We start from the raw sequence: 23267 nt of genomic DNA on the forward strand, positions 1-23267 counted from the left end.
AATATGTGATGTTAGATTTTATTTTTGAAATTCGGATTTATTTTTAATAGGTTAATAAAAGATGTTAGATTTTTTTTTTTGAATATGTGAAGTAATTTGATTTGTTTTGAATAGGTTAGATTTTATTTTTGAAATTCGGATTTATTTTTAATAGGTTAAATAAAGATGTTAGATTTTTTTTTTGAATATGTGAAGTAATTTGATTTGTTTTGAATAGGTTAGATTTTATTTTTTGAAATTCGGATTTATTTTTAATAGGTTAATAAAAGATGTTAGATTTATTTTTTTTGAATATGTGAAGTGATTTGATTTGTTTTGAATAGGTTAGATTTATTCTATTAAGAATGAGTACCAACACAGCGGAATCTCATACGCGAGCTCTCAGCCCGATTGCAGAGCCCTCAACGGAATCTCGTACACGAGCCCTCCCCTACTTCCGCTCAAGAGATCTCGAGGAACTTATGAAAGAAGAAAACCCCGAGAACCTTCATGAAAAGTCCCAACAACGTACAAACAAAGAACCGGTAGATTTTTGCAATCCCTGTCACCAATATGGGAAGAGGAGTGAGATGTTCTGTTGCGCGGAATGTTTGCAAGCTTTCCACCCTTCCTGCATTAGTGCCTACCCGACACGCACAAGGGAGGATATAAGGTTCAAGCATTTTATATGCCCACCCTGCGCCTTAGACAAGTCTAAGCGAAGCAGGCAAAAGAGAAAACGAAAGAAGCAGTGGAACTCTGATTCCGATTAGGATTATCTCAACGTTGTATTACTTTTATTTTCAAACGCGACCTATCAGTTGCTAGTTGTAATTTCCTTTACTTCAATGTTATTTTTCTTTCATTTATCTCAATTAATTTTTTACTTTCAAAATTGAGTATTTATGACTTTAATTCACAACAAATGAAATTTTTATCTTTTGATTTTCTTATTTTGTCTTGTATATATGTATTATTTATTTTTATAGGAAAGATATAATTACATAAGCAATTAAAATGTGTTAATTATAACAAAAATTATTGAGTTCAAAAACAAATATAATTACTTATATTTCAAATGGAGAGTGAACAAATAAATCAGAATTTTTATAGGTTATAAAAATAGGTTATAACCTATTTTTAACAAATATAATTACTATGTCAAATGAATTTTAATAGGTATGAATTTGGATTTATAATTGATTGATTTTCAAAGAAAAAAAAACAGAAAAAAAAAACAGAAAAAAAACAGAAAAAAAAAAACAGAACAAAAAGAACAAAAAAACAGAACAAAAACAGAACAAAAAACAGAACAAAAAAAAAAAAGAAACAGAAAAACAGAAAAAAAAAAACAGAAAAAAAGAACAAAAAAACTGAACAAAAACAGAACAAAAAACAGAACAAAAAAAAAGAAAAAGAAAAGAAAAGAAACAGAAAAACAGAAACAGAAAAACAGAAAAAAAAAAAACCGGTACGGACCCGGACCGAACTGCTCGGCCCCCTGTACCCGGACCGTCCTGCCCCCGAACCCGTGACGGGCACGGGTATTAAACGGGCAGGGCAGGATTTTTGAAAAAAAAACCCGTGATGCCCGGCCCGTTGTACCCGTGTGCCCGTGACGCCCGTGACCGTGGCTACCCGTGCCCGTGCCCGGATTTTGCCCGGACCGCCCGGCCCGGCCCGTTTACCAAACACTAAGACACCCTTGTGAGCAATCCTATTTACTAGTATGAATGTCATAATGTGTTGAATTCAGATCAGGCAAGGTATCTCATTTCGTCGAGTTAGATCCGAGCCGTCCAGAAAAAAATGTATGAATTTTAAAATACTCTCAATATTCCAAAGAAAGAGTATCACCATAGGTACCACATGTATATGAAGAAATATCTCAGTCTAGCGATTTTAATATGGGTCTGCAGACAGATCTATAATTTCGATCAGGAGTTAAGTACAAAATATTAACAAGAATATAATTTTTTTTTAACAAATCAGAGCAGAGTAGCAGATAGGAATATAAAAAAATCACAGCACGACACGACACGTGTCTCGGTTACGTATCGTGACTCGTGTGTCACGTGTCGTGACTATCTTTAAAAAATTTGATGTAACACGGCACAACACAACACAACACAACACGTTATGCGAAAGATTTGATCACAGCATGTCACATGGTCATGTCAGTCGCGTGTAATTAGGACAGTTAGATCATGATTGAATGGTGAATCTCGAATAAACTAACCTAAATTATGAAAAAATAGTTAAATGTGACCGGTTACGTTTGGACACGTCACGTGTAGTCACGGCGTGACTAACATGTTGTGACCATTTACCTACCCTGACCATATATCCTTCCAAATTTAGTTACAACATGTATAAATCTAACATGGTCACAATACGACATGGGATTCAAGTCACGACATGACTTGTTATAGCACAATACATATTTAGATCCTTAGTGGAGGACCTTTTTTTTCTCCTGGCGAATCAGCTATTCTTCTGAATGTAGTAGCAAATCGGACCGCATCTCTTTCTTTCTTTCTTTTATGCGAATCAGTCTGAGCTATCTTTCTTTTACTGGTCGTGAATTAAATTTAGGGATAGATCTTATTTCTATTCAAAAGTAGATACAAATATAAAATACCACTAGATCTAAATAAAATTTCTAATCCAGGAGTAAACACTTGTATGCACCTAACTCTATTTGATTCCGCCCATGAATTTTGATGCACATGGTTCTTTAAAATTTGTGTCGGAATGAAATAAACGGTCAGAATTTCATTCTACCAAGTCAGGTACCTGCAGATTGGATCTGAATTTTATAGGCTCCGAAGTCTTTATGTTCGGTTGGGACTATTCTATGTCTATCTCTGCGGTACAGACTCATACTGTAATGGGTGTGATCATGAGCGAATTATACTACAAAATTAGGAAAGAAAACCAAATTCCATGCTTTCATATGAAAAAAGTAATAATTCAGTTAAATTAATTAAAGGGGTTATGGATTGTAATGCAAAATAATAAGTATTTATAGCGTGCCCAACTTGCATGATTGCAGAGGACAAACTTCCATTCATGAAGGATATTTATTGAACCATTTATGGCTTCATTTATCAGTGCAAATATTATGGATTAGAAATTTAATTATATGTTAGAGTTAATTCTTTTTTTTTTTTTATCAAAATGGTATTAAATCATTTGTACATGATCTAATTTTTTTGTCGGCAATTTTCTTAGATATAACATTTACAATAGAAATCTAGTATGAACAGAATTAAATCTAGTGTGAACACTAAAATCATTTTTTTTTTTTTTTGCATTAACACTAGAATCAATTTGCTCATAAGTTTCTGCACAAGTTTCTTTCATATCTATTTGCATGTTACCGCTATACGATTTAACATATACCTAAATGCTAGAAATAATCAAGCTAGCTTATAAAGAGATTCATCATTGAGCTATAATAGGGATATAATGGAGAATTGATCACTCACATTTATCACTAAACAAAGAACTATGTTAAAGTTACCTAAGCTATTGTTAATTTATTATTTTGTTGCGAAAAATACAAATTTAAAATTCAATACATGCATATATACTTTTGAAGACAATCTTAAAACTTTTTACCCTGATTTCATGCCAAAGAAACAATCACCTGCATGCAAACAGTGCTGAAATGCAGAATTTTTGTTTTGTAGGAATTGTATAAAAATATAGAGTATTAGTTATATTGCATTAATATTTCGATTTCACAGAAGAAATCGAACATTATTTTTTATTTCTTTAGGATTTCTGAAGGAATCTAAAAAAAGAGTTTGGTTCCTTGAGGGACTGTAAAACCTACTGTACAGATGCCACAAATAATTCCTAATATTATTTTTGGTCTCTTAAAACAAAATCGGTTTCTTTGATGGATTAAAATACTGAAGTAATTCATCTAATAAGCTATATTATTTTTATATAATTTCCATAAATAATAATTGTTGGTTTAAATGTTTATAATTGGAGAGTACACTGTGCAAATGCCACAGGAATTTTTTTCTTTGGGTCCCTTAGAAGAAAAAAAAAGTTCCTTCTATAAATAAAAATATAGATATAACAAGGTGTCAATTAACGGAGAGAGCAAAAGAGAACATTTGCAAATAAGTTTATTTTTAACCGTGAGATGCAATGCGACTGATCAGGCATTGACACCATTTAAATGATCAGTAGAAAACACTTGCAAAATTATATATATGAAATAGATTCATCTAATAAATATACATTATTTTTTATTGATTTTTAATAAATAAAAATATCCTGGCTGAAATGTCTAAAAATGGAGAACATGTGAAGTGAAAAGTGCTGAGAAACGTGGCAATACAATGACGCTGTCATAGTGTCATCCCATCTAATCCCATTAGATTCCAAAAGTTTGCCTTTTGGGATTAATAACTGATTTGTTTGTGGTTAAGATCTCATGTGGCCATTGTTAATGTAGGCAACAGAATGCTACAAACTCATGAGACAATTAAATGCTATCTACAACAGCTTTTTTAATGCATTATTTTCATGCAACAGTTGAACCCGAAATTTTTTAAAATATCATATTAAAAAATAAATAAACCAAAACACCTATGTTTTGGGAGAATTCCACTTTTACCCAATCTGCAGAGCCAATTTGTGGCCCCACTTTGCATGTTATAATAACCCAAAACATCCCATGCGGCTCGTTTAATGGGGCTGCAGGTTGGCTCTGCGGCCTGAGTAAAGGTGAAATTCCCCAAAACGGAGGTATTTTGGTTTATTTTTTTATTATGGTATATAAAAAATTTTCGGCAATTGTACTGTTGAAAAGATAATTGAAGTGCAAAAACATGAAACAGATGCGACAAATGATATTTTTAATGGGTATTCAGAAGTACAAATAAATACTTAACGTTAGATATACCAAAATCAGTATCAATATAGTTGTTATTTTATTTAAATCAATAATCTTCGCACTGACTTCAAAATTTTGGATTAAAAATATTGGTGATCACAACATCTACAAGAGTACCACCGCATCAGAAAAAGTAAGAAATAACTAAATTTTAAGACATGTCTTTTATGTATAAAAATACAAAATAAGTATCAGCTCGATTCAAAATTTTACTTAATGTCATGCTGATTCTTCGACTCCTTGCTAGTTTAAAATTAATTTTAAGTACTGAATGACATAAAATATTTCTTTTGCTTACTCAATTTAAGAATTCAAATAAGATAATGACTATCCTTAACAACTGTACATGACATTTCATTATAATCACTCAAACAAATATATAACCACACAGATCACAGCCTCCGGTCACAGATCCACAGCCACAGGTTAAAGACAACACAAGAGCATGTCCTAGTTTCCCGCAGACCGCAGTGGACCACGTGTCCTGCCTCATTTATCCTCCTCAAGACCTCAACCTCAAATGACAATTACAGAAATACTCTTATTAGTTCCACACTCACATGATAAAGGCAACCAATCATGAGGATAGAACAGTAAACTAACCCATTCAAACTGCACATAAATATCCTACCCCAATCCCGTATTTCCGTAGCACAATCACAAAACCGAGAGAAACCGAGAAAATAGTAACTTTCCATTTCCTCCCTCTCAAAATCTAAAAATTCTTTATAGTGAGTACTCTCTCTCAATTCAAGATATAGCCATGGAATTAGATAACATAATCTTTGATCCCTCACAATATCTTCTACCACCTTCTCTACCTGATGGAATAGCCTTTACAGTGTCAGACCTCCTCCTCTCTGGTTCAAATGCTATTGATACTATTTTTTCGCACGTACCACCAGCTGTACCACCGCATCCTTCCGAAGCAACACTTGGCACCTCTGTGTATAATCGCCACACCGAGCTTCTTCACCGCTTCGCTGGTACCACCTCGAAATTCTCCCATCACCAACTGTACGAACACCTGTCCTCTACAAGCATCAATAATTATAGTAACAGTTATGGTACCGGTACCTGTAATGGTAAAGGGAAGACAAAATTGTATCGTGGGGTGAGACAGCGGCACTTGGGCAAGTGGGTGGCCGAGATCCGCTTGCCACAAAATCGAATCCGGGTTTGGCTCGGGACATATGATTCGCCTGAGGCAGCCGCTTTCGCATACGACCGTGCCGCGTATAGGTTACGAGGCGAATATGCCAGGTTAAATTTTCCCGGTCTAGCAGATGGGCCCATGTGCCCGGGCCCACTCCAAGCTCTCCAATTGGCTATCGATACTAAGATACAAACAATCTATCAGCGCGTGGCACGGCAAAGACGTGCGAGGCATAAGGCGAAGAAGGAGATGGCAAAAAAAACTGCGACAGAGGTTACACAATCCAACACATCTTCAGCTGGTTGTTCAAGTCTGGCTAGTGACGTGGCAGGAGGATGCATCGAGATGATGAATCACCGATGCCCGCTCGAGATAATGAATGACGAATATTCGCTAAAGCACATGCCATCGTTTGATCCGGAGTTGATATGGCAGTGGTTAGATTAATTAGTTGATCTCCAGATGTATAATTGAGAGACAAATCCAAGTTTCAATTGACCCATTCATTTTTAATTTTTTTTATAGTTATGCTTTATTTTAATATAGTTTAAAATAAAATATTATGGATAGTGTGAAATTAACTCTCATTCGTAATAGAAAATTTTTATATACTTGATCTTCATTCACATTTGATCTCTATAGTCTGAAAGTCTGACTCCGTCTTAGATCTAATAGTATAAGTATAAATAAGTTAACACATATTGAATAAGAAACAAGGATGCATTCTGATCTTAGCCACGTAAAGGCTTGGAAATTGGAATTGAAAGCTTTTACGCATCCCAGTTTACTATATGTCGTGCTTTTAACTGCCAAAATACATCAAATAGACAAAATCAGGACAAACTTCCTATATGGCATTGTGCCACACCGGGATCAAAGATAATGAGTTTGGGAAATTGGGAGATTGTTTGCACTCCAAAAAAAATCACATAGATAAAAGATTGTTTCCATTTTGATAGCTTATTCCCAATTTTATGAATCAGCGGCATATAGATTGCTATTGTCAATTTCTTGGCTGCCAGAGGCATCAAATTTTAGAACCACCCTCTGTTTCTTAAACTATGTGAAACAGCTGAAATGCAGACTTGTATTTGTAAGTATATATAAAATCAAGAGTTAGGCTACTATGACATTGGTGTTATTTGAAATTAAATAACACCAACTTTTAAACCCTTAGATCTGCCTTGAGATTCGTAATATCCGCTTTTACTGTTCAAGCACTTTATTTTGTACGAATCTCAAGGCAGATCTAAGAGTTTAAAAGTTGGTGTTATTTAATTTCAAATAACACCAATGTCATAGTAGCCTAGCCCTAAAATCAATAGTGATAGGGCCATGTGTCCAAGGCCCTTATAAAACAATAAGGGGCCAAAAAATAACCTGGGCCGAGAACTACTTGGATGAAGTCGGCCCAGGACTAAGTAAAAAAGTCCCAGATAAAATAGTATAAGTGGCCCATGACCCAACCCGAGGCGGGAGGAAATCGACGCCAAGCCCAGTCCGAAATAGGCTTAAGATTACCTCCCCCGATCTTTCGTACAAGTCGGGTGCGATTTAGTCACCGTTCCCTATGCGGACCACACCATCTATTATGCGGATGTTACCGCGTTACACGTAAGCCTGGTCGCTCTGGTGCGATCCCCTCTGACAGTTCTGACAACGCGGGATGTCAGAACTGGAGAGGACTATTTAAGGTAAGCGGCTCCAGTGAATAGGGGCTGACACTTTCGAACTAAGACACGAGATAGGATAGAGTAAAAGTGTCTCACAACTACCCTCGGGTTACCTACCCCGAATTCCCTTCTCGGACCGCCTAACGCAGGCGGGACGCTGATTGCACACGTACACATCCATTTGCAATACACACACGGACCACGTGTCCAGTCCGGACATAGGCCGTATCAAATAGTAGGATTAAAAAGAGCGATAGAGTATAGTGCAAATGTAAATGCAAAACACTATACTTCTGAAAACCATGATTTCCATGTATCCTCTGAGAATATATGTCATAAGGTCAAAACGACAGTGAGCAAAGTCTAGAAGAAGAGTATTATTGGCATTATTAGTCATTCTAGCCAAAGTGACAGAAAGAAAATTTATTGATTGCCATCAACGGTCGTGGTAGCAACCTCAAGTCTCTGTCGCATAGCCCCACAGGTCGCATGGGGGGTGTGAAACGTGTCCATACAACTTTTTAACCTTTTCCAATCCTTTCCTGGTTGCGCACTTGTTCGCACTGTTAGTATAAGTTGACTATTTGAAGGAGATTATGAAATGTGAAGCTCAAGGAAAATCCCGCCGTAATTAACATAGCATTTATTTTGACCTTTGACCAAATTAAACTAATATATAACATTCTTTTTCCAACGAATGATGAATTAAGAAAGAAAATTCTATTTTTTTTCGTTATCTGCATCAGATTCTAAATTCTAAATTTTGTAGATAAATATGGAGTTATAGTCTCCAAATTTTAATTGATGATCGTGACATGAGAGGCATCAGATTTTACAAAAATTATTTTCTCAAACTAATATTTTTGGGTCACTGTATCTAATCAATCTGATCCTAAAAAATATTATATTTTCTCAAACTGTAACATCCGTATTATTAATCTCATTTCGGTGTCACGGACTGCCGAAATTTTTATTTATACTATATTTTCAAGAGAAAAATAAAAATAAAAAAAATCATGATTCAGAGAGATTTCTTCAAATCAATATGTGACCCCAAAAACAGGTGGCCGCCAAATAGCCCGGACCCCGACAAAACTGAAAAAAAAAAAACCAAACCAAATTTTGATTTGTTTTATTTTATAATAATTGTTTAATAATTTTCAGAAATAGAAATAATAATTAATAATTTAAATATTTTAGAAAAAAATTAAATAAAATAGATAAAACATCTTACAATTTAGATGTATTAGAATGACAAAAAATATATTTCTTAGTGTGTTACTGAAAAAAAAATTCTTTGTATCTGAATTATTGATTCCATTTCAAAAATCACTTCTAGTAAATATAAAAATTATTGTGTTCTTTCTATTTCGGAAAATAATTAAACAATTATTATAAAATAAAACGAATCAAACTTTGGTTTGTTTGTTTTTTCAGTTTTGGCGGAGTTACAGATTAATTTGGCAATCCTCTGTTTTTATAATCACGGATTAACTTGACTTTCTGAGTGATTTTGGAAATCTCTAAAATAATAAGAGTGTTTTGATTTATTTCTTCATGTATAAATAAAAATTTCGGCACGGACTGCCAAATGAACCACGTCCACGTGTAAGAAGCTGAATAATTAATTTGGCATTTTATCGATAATGCTCTTATACGATTGTATGTGGCTAGCTAATTTATTTTCTTTCTAACTCAACGGACAGGAATTGTTCGATACTCAAATTATTTTCTATAATAATTGTTGGACTTGAAGGTATATTAGACTCAATTAGAGTGAGGCTATGTTACTATATATAGTGGTTAGTTCGTACTACGGACTACTATTTTTATTTATAAAGTTTAAATAGTTGATCTAAATCATTCAATATAATTTTTATATAAAAATATACCTGTAGACTAAATTAATTTTTTAGAAGAAAGTTACTATTTTTTAGATAGAAAATCACTATTTTTTAATAGTCCAGAATCTTTAGATCAAGTGATTTTCTATCCATTTAAGAAAGTAGTAAATGATTTTCAAACAAAAAAATGTAAAATTTGATTTACAAGTATTATATTAATATAAAGATTATATTGAACGGTTCAAATTGATGGTTTGGATTTTAAAAATAAAAATATTGATCTATAATACAGTCTAATACACACTATATATGTACAATATCGTGCATAGTCTCACTTGTAGAATTATCATACTACAATATGAACAAAAAAGTTGTGACAAATTCAACCAATTACTAATCGATGTTGCGAAGATGAACCCATCTCAAACCTTTAGGTTTATAACAGAAAGATGAAAACAAAAATGGACTAAAATCCTGTTTTTTCTTTGAGACTAAAGTCCAAAATAATTTTGAAGTTTAATAGTCTTTTTAAACTCATTAAAATATTTCAAACTTCAATTTTATTTGCATCTAGACTAAATTTGTAGTAATTATTTTCCATTTGAATTCAATTTAAATTTTTTTGGCAAAAATAGTACAAATGGATATACACTTTCATGGTTAAAATAAACTAAATAAGAATAAAGCTCATTTCTACCAAAACATTATTTATTAACTTAAACTTTGCAATATATAAAATCCAACAAATTCTTTAGTTTTTTATTTATCACTTCCTTTGGTAAACAAACGAGCTTTTTTTTTTTTTAATTATAAGTTCATTTGTGGTTGTCCCACCCTTAATTTTTTTTTTTATAAAAATGCAAAATTAAAATCATTGTACTTCTTTTCATATTTTTTTACTCTTTTTCTCCTTTTACATATTTCTGGTGGAATATTTTATTCATGTGAAATTAGGAAAATATGGGCAACTATTGTAAAATCAGTTACCAAATGAGAAAAAAAGTTGAACAAATGATATGCATGCGTAACACAGTAGTTACATGAAAAGCATAGTCACTAGATTCACGTTTTATTCGTGAATAAAATATTTTTTTGACGTTTCCGAACCGAACAATGAATAAAATGTGAAAAAACGTACTTTACATTTTATTCACGAATAAAATTCGAATAAAACGTTTGTTATAAATTATTCGCGAAAAGAATGCGATTTGTTTTCATTTTTTTTTACTTTTTTTTTGCTATCTTGTGGGACCGAATCATTTTCAAATTATATCCGAATTATTTTCGAATTATTCCCGAATCACAAATTCTTGACTCTCCCGAACCAAACCCAAATAATTTATTTGTCACTATGATAAAAAGTGACAATCAAATTCCCCACACAGATCGCCCCACTGCTAATGCCACAGAACTAGAAGCAAAGTGAACAAAAAGAGCTTTCTTGGCATTATCCGGCGGTATTTATCATGACACCTTCACTTCATTTTCACAGAAATCACAAGGTCAAAGGGGCGGTTGACTAAAATCAATCAGATCCATACACGTGTATATACCGCTTTTCAACTCATCCTCTCAGCGGCACTTTTATGTTTAATTTCCTTTGGTCCCATGTCTCCTTGCCACCTTGATTGCTTCTTACTTCTTAGTTCATATATGGATGTGGTCATTAGCAATTTAGCATGCGCCATTATTTATCAGATTGATTGCTTCATATATATTGAATGTTTTGAATTGCTTCAATGGTCAAATAAGAAGGATTGCATCGGATTTTGACATCAGAAACAAAACGCGGTGTTTGGTAGATAATTTATGCTGCATTTGATCATTTTCTTAAATTGATGTTTAATGGTTACTTATCATTAATAAAATAAATGATGCAATCAGGATATGAGGTGAGAATTTAAGACATTCGTGTTTTAGTCTGACACACAAAAAAATGGCTTACATTTTGAGATATATGAATAAATTAAGTTCATTTTGTAAGTACATTAAATTACGAACGTTAACAACACGATCTGTTAATAAGATTAATTATGTGTTTGTTTTAACTCAAAACGCTCGATCAAGGCAGTGCTAATCGTTAATTGGTTGGTTTTCAAAGCAATTTTTCTAAGGAATGTCATTCTATGAGACTTGAATTAATCCAACCAGGTGTGTGCATCTGAAAGAAACCTGAGGTCAATTTATGTGATACAAATTGACATTTATGTTTCATTTGTTTAAATGAGTTGACCTTTTTGCATACATACACGCATGTCAATTTCTCCACATTCATCTACCCCCAATCAGTAAAATTTGAATTACTAAAGGTTCTAATAGAAGTAGAGTCGGCACTTGAAGTGCCTCTCTGATAAAAAAAAAAGCCTTTATTTTTATGGCTATGTTCTTTTTGTTTAAATACTTACTAATAACAATTCTAAAACCTCAAATTCTCAGATTCACATTACACATAAATAGTTCATATTAAATTTTTGAATAATTATATGAAGGAAGCAGCTAACAGGCCCCCAACTCCAGTCCTCCAAAAATTCCCGGATATTTTCAACTAATTCTGTAAACATCAATACTAAATCCTATAAACATCAATACTAAATTATGTAAACTAATTCAACAAATCCTGTAAACATAAAAACGCGTGACAGCTGTTGAAAACGCATGACATCTGTTGGGGACCACCTTATGTGAACATACACATAATATCCTGTAAACATACACATATTATCCTATAAACAAAGACATATAATTATGTAAACAAACACGTATAATTATGTAAACATACATATTGTACTTGACATTATAGCAGTTGAAATTATGGCAGTTGTGGCAATTAAAAATGCGTCAGAACTAAGCTAAAAAGGGAAGGCTTTTATACACGGGGATTTTTGGGGGACTGTAGCCCGGGGGACATTACCTTTTCTCTTATATGAAACTGTTGGGGTTTCGGGGTGCTAATCCAAAACCCCTTTTAGGTTTAAGGTGCGGAATAACCGTAGAACAAAAATTTCTACAGCCAACTTAAGCTCAGGATTAAACGGGGTATGTCAGGAAACTTTCCAAGGCAGTCCACCTTCAGTATTCCTTTGGCATCAAAACCCAATTTAATCCTTTTACAGATCTACTCCATGATTGATTTCTAAAACTTTAATCTACTTACCAATTAAATAGATTAATATAGCATATTTATACCTTGTTTCCAAATCACAGTTGGAATGCAGACCGAGCGAGTAGAGCCTCACCAGGGAAGGAATCGACTCGGAGTATCACACGTGTGATACCTCTATCGGTTATCCACCAGGACTAACCGGAGAGCGGTTTATTTCTTCTGCCAGAAATACCGTAAACCGCGGAATTCTGCAAAAACACTATTCACGAGAATAAGACGAAAACCCGTAAACACGAATTTTCGGTTGCTCAGTTTCATCAATATGCAAAACTGACATACCGCTAAATTCGGTAAAACACTATTCATCGATCCCGTAAATATACTCCACAACAACCCGCAAGATTATACGTCAACTACGTATAACTTTCTTTTCTCAACCGAAACACTATTTGGGAGAGAAACCGAGAAAGAGAGAAAATACCGATTCGTTTCTGCACGAAAAGATACATGTGAATGTGCATATGTATATCTTTTTTCTCTCTACCCCTTATGTATAGTGTTTAGATTCGGTTGCAAAAGACCAAAATGCCCTCCAAGTTCGGCCTATTTACAAGATATGCCATTGACACCTCATCCTTTTATATGTGAAATGACCAAAATACCCCTTCCACACCCTTCCACATTCTTCTCCATGCTTCTACACATGCAAGGTGGCATAGGTGTGAAATGACCATTTTGCCCTTGTGGATAGGATTGATGACATGTCATCTGGATAGGATCAATGACGTGTCATGCGGATAAGCACGAATCTGAAAAGACCCGAATGCCCTCGGCCCGAACACAAATAATATTCGTATAATTATTCTGAACAATTATATATATATTTTTCTTTCGGTTATTTGTTTCGGTATTGATGACGTGTCATCTGGATAGGATCGATGACATGTCATGCGGATAAGGACGAATCTGAAAAGACTCGAATGCCCTCGGCCCGAACACAAATAATATTCGTATAATTATTCTGAATAATTATATATATTTTTCTTGCGGTTATTTGTTGTTTCGATAATTTATACAATGTGTCCTGCACATTTATAAATTAACCGGTTAACTTTTATACAACGTGTCATACACGTTTATAAATTAACCAATGTTTTTGCTTGTTATTTTTACATAACATTTATAATTTAATTATAACATGTATAATTAATTATAACCATCTTATCATTGATCATAACCAATTTATAATCAATCAAAATAAGATTCTCCGATTAACTCCTATATGGTGTGACCCAATAGGATCTGTGTTATGTTGGTAAATAGAGTTAAAACCGTTTTAACTTCTATAATCATGGGTGGCGTCTGGCAACACATCATGACCATCCAATTACACAGATGATGCTGTACTGTACAATATCACGATCCAGTAAACAATTTACTTGTGTCTGTTCTTCTGTCTCATAGCTATCAGATTAGTTTCAAGGTAGATGTGTGTCATCCTTGCTAACTTAATCTTTTCTTGATCTTGAGCAGATTATCAAATATAATTACTCTTGTAATTATACCGCTAGCAGATAATCTTACTCTATCAAGGGGCCCAGTGATGCTATAGCTCGTATAGAGATACGAGGGACAAATAGTATTCTTGGTAAACTATCACTTCCTCAGCTAAGCTATACATATGGAAAAGCTACCGTTATGACTGCTTTTTACGGACAGCGGTGGATAACAATCACACATACATATTTCTCAGTGGGAACGATAAATACCTCATACTGTAGAACGTGACACTGAATGAAAACATAAATGACACGAACACAATTCTATTTAATGTTTCATTCGGGGTCTGTCAAATACCATGTTTCTAGAACATGTATCTATGTGATTAAAATGACATCTCGTGTCAGGTGGTTTGTAAAACTTAACCATCTTTTAATCCACATACTAACCTTATCGCGGTAATTAGTGTTCTTGCTAATTACCTTGGTCAGTGACCTTTTAAGAGTATATATTATCTATATTATGGAGTTTCACAATTTCAGTCATGAACTCGAAATGATCCATAAATTCAATAATACTCAAGACAACAAAATGATATTAATCATCCAATTCATGAACAAAGTTTTATGATAAATTATCGTATTATTGACTTCTAGATTATTACACTAACAGAAACCCCCCACTCCCATCCCCCCATTTTCCCCGCACTCTCTCTCTCTTCCTTAACTGCCATATATCTCCCCACTAATTTCGTTAAAAGTTTCCTTTTATCTCCGCATTAAATTAGACTGTCATTTAATACCAATCCCTGCATTAATTATGCCTTCCTCTAATAACAATTCAGCATTAATTATTCCTTTAAAAACAATCTCCGCATTAATTATACTGTTATCTAATAACAATCCTCGTTAATAAATGCTTATCTGTTAATTGATGTTCAAAAAAGTATTTATCATTATTTCTGAGAAGTATTTATCCTTGTAACATAGAGTATTTATCCATGTAACATAGAGTATTTATCATTATGTCTGAAAGTATTTATCATTGATGTTTTACTGAAAATTGCAAGTATGCCTGAGAAGTATTTATCCATGTAACATAAAGTATTTATCCATATAATGTAAAGTATTTTCCTATGTAACATAAAATATTTATCATTATGTCTCAGAGTATTTATCATTGGGTGAGAGGATTGTTTATTTAATGGTCTCCAGTTGTGTGGAGACGATTCAAAAAAAAAGGAAATTTTGTGCGGGGACAATTAATGGATTGATTTTTTCTTTCATAAATAGAGATCATTGCAAATGGTTTAATACCTGAAAAATTCAAGTTAAATACTTTGATGCTTCAAGTTAAATACCCGCAGTTTTTTAAACGCTCATTAATGATTGAGCGGTCCCCCCATGTTTAATGGTCCCCAGTTGTGCGGGGACGATTCAAAAAAAAAAGAAAATTTTGTGCGGGGACAATTAATAGATTGATTTATTCTTTCATAAATAGAGATCATTGCAGAGGGTTTAATACCTGACAAATTCAAGGTCAATACTTTGATGCTTCAAGTTAAATACCCGTAGTTTTTTAAACGCTCATTAATGATTGAGCGGTCCCCCCATATTTTTTTGGCAGTATCTGCGGGGATAAATGCGGGGTGGAGGCTGCGGGGATTGTTATCAGCGTCCTAAATTTTTATATTGGTATGAGATTTTGAAAAAAAATGCTTGACAACTATAGTTTAGAGTAGTAATTAGATGTAGAATTAGGAGTATGATTAGTATTTAGGATTAGGATATAGATGTAGCTTTAGATGTGTAACCAAAATTAAATTAGAGAAATACCAAACTGTAATTAGTATTTTATCAAAATTAATACCAAACTGTATTTAGTGTTATTTTACCAAAATTAATTGGTCAATACCAAACCGTAATTTAGAGTTCTTTTACCAAAATTAATTGGTTGTTACCAGACTGATTAAATTAGATCAATACCAAACCATAATTTAGGGTTATTTTACCAAAATTAATTGGTTGTTACCAGACTGATTAAATTAGATCAATACCAAACCATAATTTAGGGTTATTTTACCAAAATTAATTGGTTGTTACCAGTTAAACTAAATTAAACAAGACCAAACCGTAATTAGGGTTATTGTACCAAAATTAAAAAAAAATTTAGCACCTAAATTCAATTAAAACAATACCCAAACTGTAATTAGGTTAATTTTATCAAAATTAATTGCAAATCCTAATAGAAAAAATTTATAAAATACAACATGGCATATAGGAGAGATAGACCGTCTTCTAGCAGGGATATACCTTCTTCCAATAGAGGTACAGACCCTATACCCACTCCGTATGAGATGTCCCAGTACGTTGATACGGCATTGACAGATGTTCTAGGAATCCGGCACCGCACTGATAGGGTGAACGACTTTATGTGGTACCCGAATACGGAGCACCATATTCTAGAGCTGCCACTGAGGTAAGTTCTATATTACTAATAAAATTATAATTTTTTTTTCTATGAATATTTGAATGATCTCACCTTCAATTTTTTTTAATGCAGGATTTTGAGCCGTCGCGGTATGTCACAACAAGATGTGGCTAAAGTACTAGCCGACATATGCAGAGACATTGCGTGCGATGAGATTTTATATACATGTAAATTACAACCATTGAGAATATTAGAATTCTTCTTATTAGAAAATTTAGATGTAAAGATATTATAGAGACAAATGAAAGCATTCGAAACCTCTTCTTACGTATGATCATAAAAGAAATGTGAATTTTGAATTCATTGCAAGGCCTACCCACCTTTGTTTTTTTTGTTTTGTTTTTCCCTTTGTATATAAATTGAATTTGAAATCTACAATCTCTTACATAGTAAATAATACTTTAACGATTAATTAAAATGAGCGGATCCTAATTTTAAAACAGCAAAAGCGCAAAAACAATAAATTCAAATTTACATCTTTTTTTTTGGTGTTTGAAGGTCCGGATTCTGTGTTCCAATTCTATTAATAACACTTTCAAAAAAAAACCAAACAAGCCACAAATTATGGAAAATTTAAAAAATACTAGGGCCTCTAAATCAATCTGCGGCTTCATTTTTAGAATGCCTCCAAGTCAATTTGTGGCCTTCCAAAAATTCAAAAATGCATTGTACTATACTGATATTTAGATTTTTGAGGGGTTGTAGATTAACTGACCCCCCCCCCCCAAGAATGGAGCCGCAGATTGACTTTGACGCCCTGGTATTTTTCAAATTCTCTAATTTCAGTGGTGTTTTATTTTTATTTTTAAAATGGTATTAATAAAAATTTTGGATTCGCAAGTTATTAGGAGTTTGAATTATTGGTCTTTTTCACAAACTTGTTTTGATTAGGCAATTTTCAATTTGTTTAATTTCATTGAAAATTGAATGATAGTTGAGTTTCAAAATTTTTAAAGAAGCCAAGTTATTAAGATTATAATTGTGAGATCATTTGTTTTACTAATTAATATTCATGAATAAGTGAAACTAATTATTTTATCGTGCAATCTTTTATTTAAATTATATATTTTTTTATATTGCATTTTATTTGATATATATTTTTTCAGGACGAATCCCGAACTAGTAACTTATAAAAAAAACTGTGCTAGATAATTTTGCATTTGCAGGTTATTGTGGCTGACAAGTGACAAGCCATTTTAACACAATCGAGATCTTAATTTACCGAGATTTTTAAAAATACCATATTACCAAAAATGATAAACCAAAAGACCATGATAGTGTGAAATATCAAAAAATAACATGGCCGCATCCCCAAAATGCGGCCACTTTTATAGTGGCCGCATCTAGGGGGTGCGACCACCTTTTTTTTTTTTTTTTAACAGGTTAAACTGCTGCACGAGAAGGAAAAAAAAAAGTTGGCCGCATTTTGGGAATGCGGCCATACTATTTTTCGATATTTCACAGCATTATGGTCTTTTGGTTTATCATTTTTGAAAATATGGTATTTTTAAAAATTTCGGCTTAATTTATGCTGGCATTGCATGCAAGCAAAACACCGCACAAATGTTATAGAATTTTGTGTGCACCATAGAAAATTTGGAACCGCTCCTTTCACAGCCCAAACCCAAAGGCCCCAAACCCTTTTGTGTGTTTGACTTTTGTGGATTGAGTTTTGCTTTTATTACTTGAAACTTGAAAGCAGCAGTTAACCCACTCTAGTTTGTTTTTGGTTGGTTCAAGTTGCTCCTCTTTTGAAAGAATGCCAGATTGATTTGCTAATTACTTTTATCTTGATCCATGGATTGGAAGGACAGTACTATAATAGTACAAAAAGGGAATGCTTGATAATATTCTTCTGTGAAGTGTGAACATCTCTCTATAAATTATTATGTTCATGCAACTTTATTTTGCCATTAATAAAAACAACTCAAATTCCTATAAAAATTGTCAACTATTGATATTATTTTATTTAATATAATAATACATCAATATACATCAACAATAACAACAATCAAATTTTTAGTTCCAAACAAATTAGGATAGGTTGCATCAATAGATATCAGATATCGAAAAAAATTGAAGTTTGTTTTATGAAATGTTTTTGTTTTTTGAAAGGTGAGGATGACGCTCTCAACAGCAACAACAATCAAATCTTTAGTCCTAAACAAATTAGGATAGGCGGCATCAATAGATATCAGATATTGAAAAAAAATTGAAGTTTGTTTTATGCAATGTTTTTTTTTTTTTTGAGAGGTGAGGATGACTGCTCTCAAATTTCATTGATGTATGTAAATAATATAGAAGTGTCTATATATTTTTTTTAAAAGTATATATGTACACAAAAAGAAAGAAAGATAAAAGTAGTACAACCCTTTAGAAGAGTAAAAAAATAGAGGAATAACGGAGAATCCTCATTTTTTACATCACATGAGGTGTGTCATGAATAAACTCAGAACAAATTAGACGCCCATTAGCACACACCATAAACAGTTATAACAACACCTCAAGTAAATTTGAGAGAGTATGTTTAGAAACACATTTGTAATTAAAAAAAGGAAGCGTCTAATTGTCCACAGTCTTTTGTCCACCATTTGTCCACAACTTTGACTTGCGCGAATACTGTAAAATTACTTTTACATGCTGTATAATTATACAATATATCACATAAAATATATCAGTTAATCACAAAACATCCAGCAACTATTTGAAGTGGTCTCATGATAGTTAAAAAAAGATTGCAACTTGCACAACAGGACAAAATAAATGTACTTTCAAACTGTACTTTCGAAAATTACAGTTATAGGAAGTTATTGGCAGTTAGAGTTAATTATTAGCGTTCGCACTGGGTTGAAACTTGTATACTGTAAAATTGAATATTGTATACTGTAAAATTGAATCTTGTATACTGTAAAATTGAATCTTGTATACAGTAAAATTTTCAATTGAATCTTGTATACTGTACAATTGAATCTTGTATACTGTAAAATTGAATCTTCTACACAGTAAAATTTACAATTGAATCTTGTATATTGTAAAATTGAATCAGCAGAACTGTAAAATTGAATATTGTATACAGTAGAATTTTCAATTATATCTTGTATACTGTAAAATTGAATCTTGTATACTGTAAAATTTTCAAATAATACTGTAAATTTTCAATTGAATCTTGTATACTGTAAAATTTTCACATAACACTGTAAATTTTCAATTGAATATTGTATACTGTAAAATTTCTAAAACTAAACCATAAAATAATACCATCTATACTGTAAGATAAAAATGTAACAAATGCTACATTTTAGTTTAAACTACAACCTACAAAGAATCATGTATATTGTAAAATTTGAAAATATAAACCATAAAATAATACCATGTATACTCTAAAATTGCTAAATCTATACATACATCCATCATCACAAAAAAAATCTGTTCATCACAAAACAACATATGTTCACCACAAACAACATTTGTTCAACACAAGATAAAAATATTCACCGCAACATTCAGAATAGCATAATAGCAACAAAAAAAACTATGGACAAATAACTTTCATATTAGAAACCTCTTGTGTTCATTGTTCGGATGAGTAAGAAGCCTCTCTATCATCTCTTTCCTTCAGATTTTCACAAGATGAATACTGTAAAATTACAAGATAAATACTGTAAAATTAACAAATCATTTCTTTCTTTAAGATTTCCACAAGATGAATACTGTAAAATGACAAGATGAGTACTGTAAAATTAACAAGGCAATACTGTAAAATTAACAGATTAATACTCCATATCGTCTCTCTATCATCTATTTCCTTCAGATTTTCACAAGATGAATACTGTAAAATGACAGGATGAATACTGTAAAATTAACGGGACAATACAGTAAAATTAACAGATCAATACTCCATATCGCCTCTCTATCATCTCTTTCCTCCAGATTTCATTTGAAATGCTAGATCTGTTACTGCATACAACGAAAACAACAAATTCAACAGAAATAACTTACTAGATTTGAATTTTGTCGTGCTCTTCAACAAAAACAACTTATATTCGATTGCGCTCCATGATTGAAGGTTCCATTGCGCTCCATGATTGAAGGTTCCATTGCGATCATGTATAAAAAATGAGATCGAGTCAGTAATCTCAATTAAAATCGACATTGCAAAGAAAAAATGAATTAGAAATGTACAATATTTCTTACCAAAGCTTGAAACAATGCATTCATTGTTCGGAGTAGCGAGCCGAAATCGAACCAGTACTTGATTGAAGCAAATGAAGGACAGAGACAAATGAAGAGCGAAGGGCTTGATTGAAGCAAATTGAACCAGGTTAATCGAAGCCCTTGTGAAGGGCAGAGACAAATGAAGAGCGAAGGGAGAAAATCGCTAGTTCATTTAAATGAAGGACAGAGACAAATGAAGAGCGAAGGGCTTGATTGAATGAAATCGTGCAGATCAAGGAAGGAAGAAAATTGCCTCAGCAAGGAAGAAAATCGCCTAAGAAAGGAAATGAATAATCGGGAAGAAAAGATTCAAAAAAGGAAATGAATAATCGGAGAAGGTTTAAATAGGCGGAGATGAGAGCCCAAGGTGGAACCGGTTCGTTAAAATTAGTTAAGAGACGGTGGATAAGAGTTTGTGGACAGATGGTGGACAAAAGTCAGTGGACAGAAACCCTTTCTCTTAAAAAAAATGTTTAGAAACACATTTAAGGAAGGAAAATGACTTGAATTAGAATGTGGGACAGTACAGTGCTTTTATTGGGGTTGATTTAATTGGGATGGGATTTAATGAGGGGAAGTTATCATTTGAAAAGTTTATACCTATGTGGCAAGGTGGTTCATGGTCGGTCCAAAATGTCATAGAAAATATTGGCTTTAATTTGCCTCATTTAATGACATTTACATGTCCTACGTGTAAATATAAAATTTAGATTTCAAGGTTATATTGTTTATTTTATTTTATTTTCGGAAATTTTGTTCCTTTCTTTTGAAATGACTTTCTATAAGATATATAATGTGATTTGCTTAGACTTTTTTTTGTTAGCTAATCAATATCTCCTGTCACTATCAATGCGAAGTAATTGTCATAAATATATAGTTTGCCTTTGCAAATGCATAATATAGATTCAGTATTTTTTTTAGATATAATTAAGTCTTGCTTATCAAAATAATTTTGACAATGATGAAAGAAAATAATTTAATAAAGAGTAAGGTATATATACAAAAAGCAATAGATATTTTGTGAGAATTTAAGTAACATCATTAAATTGATAAGATGCATTTAACTAGAAGATGGTTGAATAACGAGTTTAAAACAGGTGCTTGAGTTGTGTCTCTCTATGCAGAGATGCATATTAGACTTTCACAGAAAACATATAAAAAATGGGGCACTATTTCGGTAATAGAAGATGGTTGAACAATGAATTTAGCATAGGTATTTGCAGGGGCGGACCAGGATTTTTGTCAGAAGGGGCAAAAAAATATTGAATCAAATTTAAATAGTTTATCGGATTTAAACCCATTAACTAATTAGGTTCTCGATAAAAAAAATGTTTTAACTTTTATTTTCTAATACCCTGACTTGTAATTTCTGAAATTATAACTTATAATTAATATTACGAATCATAATTCAAGAAATTTATTTTGATTTTAACACTAAATTTAGCCCGAATTACAAATCAAATATCCAGGACGGCAAAATTTTTTTCAGAGAAGGGCAAAGTCGATCGGTACCAAATAGATCACCACTAAAACTCGAAATCCAGAAGGGAGGGCATTTGAGTATTTGAGTTGCATCTCTCTACAGAAAGATGCATACCCGATTTTCACAAAAAGCATATAAAAATGATGGATTATTTTGGTACTAATGTAAGCTTATCAAAAATTATTTGTTCAGATAAAATCATAATATTTTTTATCCAAAAGATTTTTATAACAGCTATATTTTGGTTTTATCTATGCAAGAATAATATTCCGTAAGTTGTTCTGTGTGTGTGGGTGTGTGTATATATATATGAGTCTGGCTAATTTGCTACTGGAAGTACTTCGACCGAGGTGCTTACGGGGTTATATTTTAGTATTTGATGTTCAAACAACAAATCCAAACCATTAGATATTCAATATATATTAAGATCTGGTTGGAGACCAAATTTTACATTTTTTGAAATTTTTTTACTATTTATTATGCTGGTTTGAAAACTACTGTTTTCAATGCTTCAGAAATTTAATAAAAATAACGATTTTCAAACCAGCTTAATAAATAGTAAACAAATTTCAAAAAATATAAAATTTGGTCTCCAAGCAGATTTTAATATTGATTGAACATCTAACGGTTTGGATTTGTTGTTTGAACATCAAATACTCTAATATAACCCCGTAAGCACCTCGCTGAAATGCTGCCGGCAGCAAATTAGAGAGTCCCTATATATATATATATATAGAGAGAGAGAGAGAGAGAGAGAGAGAGAGTTATTAATGTGCATTCGAATGTATATGGGCCGAAATACATACGGTCCAAATTTGACTTTTCAAAACCCAAACGGTCGATCCGAACCGTTCATCTTGTTCTCCATATTAATATGTGCTTGGAGACCAAATTTTACATTTTTTT

General features: G+C 32.5%; 1 protein-coding gene across 1 annotated transcript; it reads left to right on the top strand.

Annotated features, from left to right (window-relative positions):
- Window positions 1-5538: 5538 nt before the first annotated feature.
- LOC144546845 (ethylene-responsive transcription factor ERF061-like) lies at window positions 5539-6689 on the top strand. The gene has a single exon (XM_078295415.1). It carries the CDS (start codon window positions 5661-5663, stop codon window positions 6498-6500), a length of 840 nt encoding a protein of 279 aa, XP_078151541.1. The 5' UTR covers window positions 5539-5660; the 3' UTR covers window positions 6501-6689.
- Window positions 6690-23267: the final 16578 nt, after the last annotated feature.

The sequence above is a fragment of the Carex rostrata genome, chromosome 30, assembly GCF_964058835.1.
Source record: "Carex rostrata chromosome 30, lpCarRost1.2, whole genome shotgun sequence".
In the NCBI taxonomy this organism is placed as follows: Eukaryota; Viridiplantae; Streptophyta; class Magnoliopsida; order Poales; family Cyperaceae; genus Carex; species Carex rostrata.